We start from the raw sequence: 2,522 nt of genomic DNA on the forward strand, positions 1-2,522 counted from the left end.
ATGGATTAAAATTTTCCTTTTGAATTAAAGATAAGTATTAAAGTGAAAAAATTTTTGAAGTACTACAAGAAAACAGAATAAATATATAACCATCCTTGGGGTGGAGAAGGCATGCTCAAGCACACCTGCAAAGGTATATTTCTAAAGAAAACTTCCACACGCTAACACCATGAACTATATTAAAAGGCAAATAACACACTAAAACAATAACAAATAATCAAAGATGGGCATCTTAATTCATAAGCCAATAAAACTGGCAAACTCTCCAAGAGAATATAGGAAAGATATAAGCAACGCTCAAAAGAATGTATACAAATGGTCAATAAACATGAAAACACTCAACCTTCATTAAGTAAAGAAACACAAATTTTCAGGTAATCCTTTTCTGTAACTATTCAATCTGCAAATATTTTAAACAGTAATTTTCAATTCTGGGAGTTTGATGTATTTATTGCTAGTGGGAATGTAAAAGGACACAATCTTTGTGATGAGTGTGATATATATATATTGAGATTCTCAAACACCTACACTCACCTAGCAATTTTACTTCTAGAAAGGATCTTCTGGAAATAAGTCATTTTTGAACAGATGTGATTATTTTTTAAGATGTTGATCGCATTGTTTAGTTACATTATAATTAAAAATCAAATTGTTAGTTGATTTTTAGTTATGGCACATTCATAAAACAATACTCTGCAGCTATCTAAAATGCAAAATATTTTTAATATGGGAAAATGTTCACAATATATAGTGTAGATTATGAGTTAATGTATAGAATGATCGCACTATTGAAAATATAAATGTATATAGCTCTGCATAAAAAACATATGTAAAAGTACATATACCCAAATGTTCACAGAGGCTCACTCTGGGTGGAGGATTACAGGGACTGTCTGTACATGAATGTGAGCCCTTCCATATTGTCCACCTTTCCAGAAATAATGGGTATTATCTTATTCTATAATGAAAGAACATCAAATAATGTTATGTTGTGAAATCATTTACTATTAGTTTTAAAAACTAAAAATAATGAGACTGTTATCTCAATATAGTTTTACATTTGCTTTTCTGGGGGGCAATAGGGTGATAATGCCAGTAGCTGCACCTGGAGTCATAACATAGAACTGAGCCCTTCCTATCACATGTGCATCTGACCTAAATGTTTCCAAATTACATATATGAAAAGTCTCTTTTAAGCACCAGTAAAACATCATCATTAACATTTTGAAGTTGCTCTAATTGACATTTTATTCTTCCTTTCAACATTGTTTAAAAGCTAGAACACATTAAACAAAAAAATCTTTGATAACGTTGTGTTAATTTCTTTTGGGACAACCATATAATCCTTTAGTTACATAAACGTGTGTGTGTGCGTGTGTGTGTGTCTGTGTGTGTATGTATGAGATTGAGGTTTCTGCAGCCTATATGTCTCTTTGAGGAGCGGGGAGCAATATATTAAAAACAATTAAATTGTAACTTAAAAAAATTGGTTTTCTTACCAAACTGAACCTTTCATCTGCTAGAACAATGAACTCAAGCCAGGTCAATATAAGAACAGCTGCTCCCTTCACCCAAATCAGTCCTCTTAGACTTTCCTATATTTCATTACTCTGGGCAAATCTGGTCATTTTGAAAGACCGTCCACTCTCCACCATCAACCTAAAGTACGTAGTTATACATGATTTTAACTGTGTGGGTTGGCACCCCTAATCTGTGTTGCTCAGGGGTCAACTGTACACCTTATTCATAATCAGAACAACGTTCTTCTAAGGGAAGACAAAAGAAACAGACATTTAAGCATTGTCTTAGTGTCTTCCTAGGTATTTCACATCTGATACCTCAATAACTCCATGCAAACATGCATAAAATTCTTTAGACTGCCTCCTTCATTACTCAAAAAAAGAGGGAACTGTATCTTCCTAATTCGTTTCAGGTGATACCTAGGACAACTAAATATTTCACTGAAAGGCATGTAATGTTATTTGATAGAGGTAAGAATAAGGAAAAAAGCAGTTCCCCCACTTTCATTTGGCTTAGAGAAAAATATGTGCTCTACTATATAGTAAAACATCAGACAACATATGACATACTGCAAAACTTTAATGCAATGCGGTTAAACACAATATTCAAATATTAACCTTTTCAAGCACATGAAAGTTATCTTTTGAAAGAAACACTGGGCTATTTTTATATCTACCTTTGTGTAACTATAAAATTCTTTCCCTCAACAATGTCTGACACTGATCTTGATACTTGTTAGAAAGTCTAATAGAAGATAATGACATCTCAACAGGCAGAGAGTTAGGAGATCATCCCAATGCCCATCTTCAGAATTCATCATCAGAGGACTGATCATCATCTTCATCCCTCACTTCTCGGTATTTCCTTGAAGTCTCTCCTTCTGGATTATAGTTCTGCATTTTAATATTCAGTCTTTCAGCTAACTTTTGTGCTGCGAGCTTGGCTTGCATCTCCTTTAAAATAAAATGTAAAGCAAAAAAATTACAAATTCACATATTTTC

At 33.0% G+C, this 2,522-nt stretch overlaps 1 protein-coding gene across 1 annotated transcript in view; it reads right to left on the bottom strand.

Annotated features, from left to right (window-relative positions):
- Positions 1-2,082: 2,082 nt before the first annotated feature.
- POLR2M (RNA polymerase II subunit M) overlaps positions 2,083-2,522 on the bottom strand; it is a 7,834-nt gene continuing 7,394 nt past the window's right edge. Inside the window, exon 4 of the mRNA XM_006920325.3 lies at positions 2,083-2,474. Within this exon, the coding sequence (XP_006920387.1) occupies positions 2,328-2,474 (147 nt within the window). The 3' untranslated portion in view covers positions 2,083-2,327. The remainder of the gene's footprint in view (positions 2,475-2,522) is intronic.

This window comes from Pteropus alecto, unplaced genomic scaffold (assembly GCF_000325575.1).
Source record: "Pteropus alecto unplaced genomic scaffold, ASM32557v1 scaffold86, whole genome shotgun sequence".
Lineage (NCBI taxonomy): Eukaryota > Metazoa > Chordata > Mammalia > Chiroptera > Pteropodidae > Pteropus > Pteropus alecto.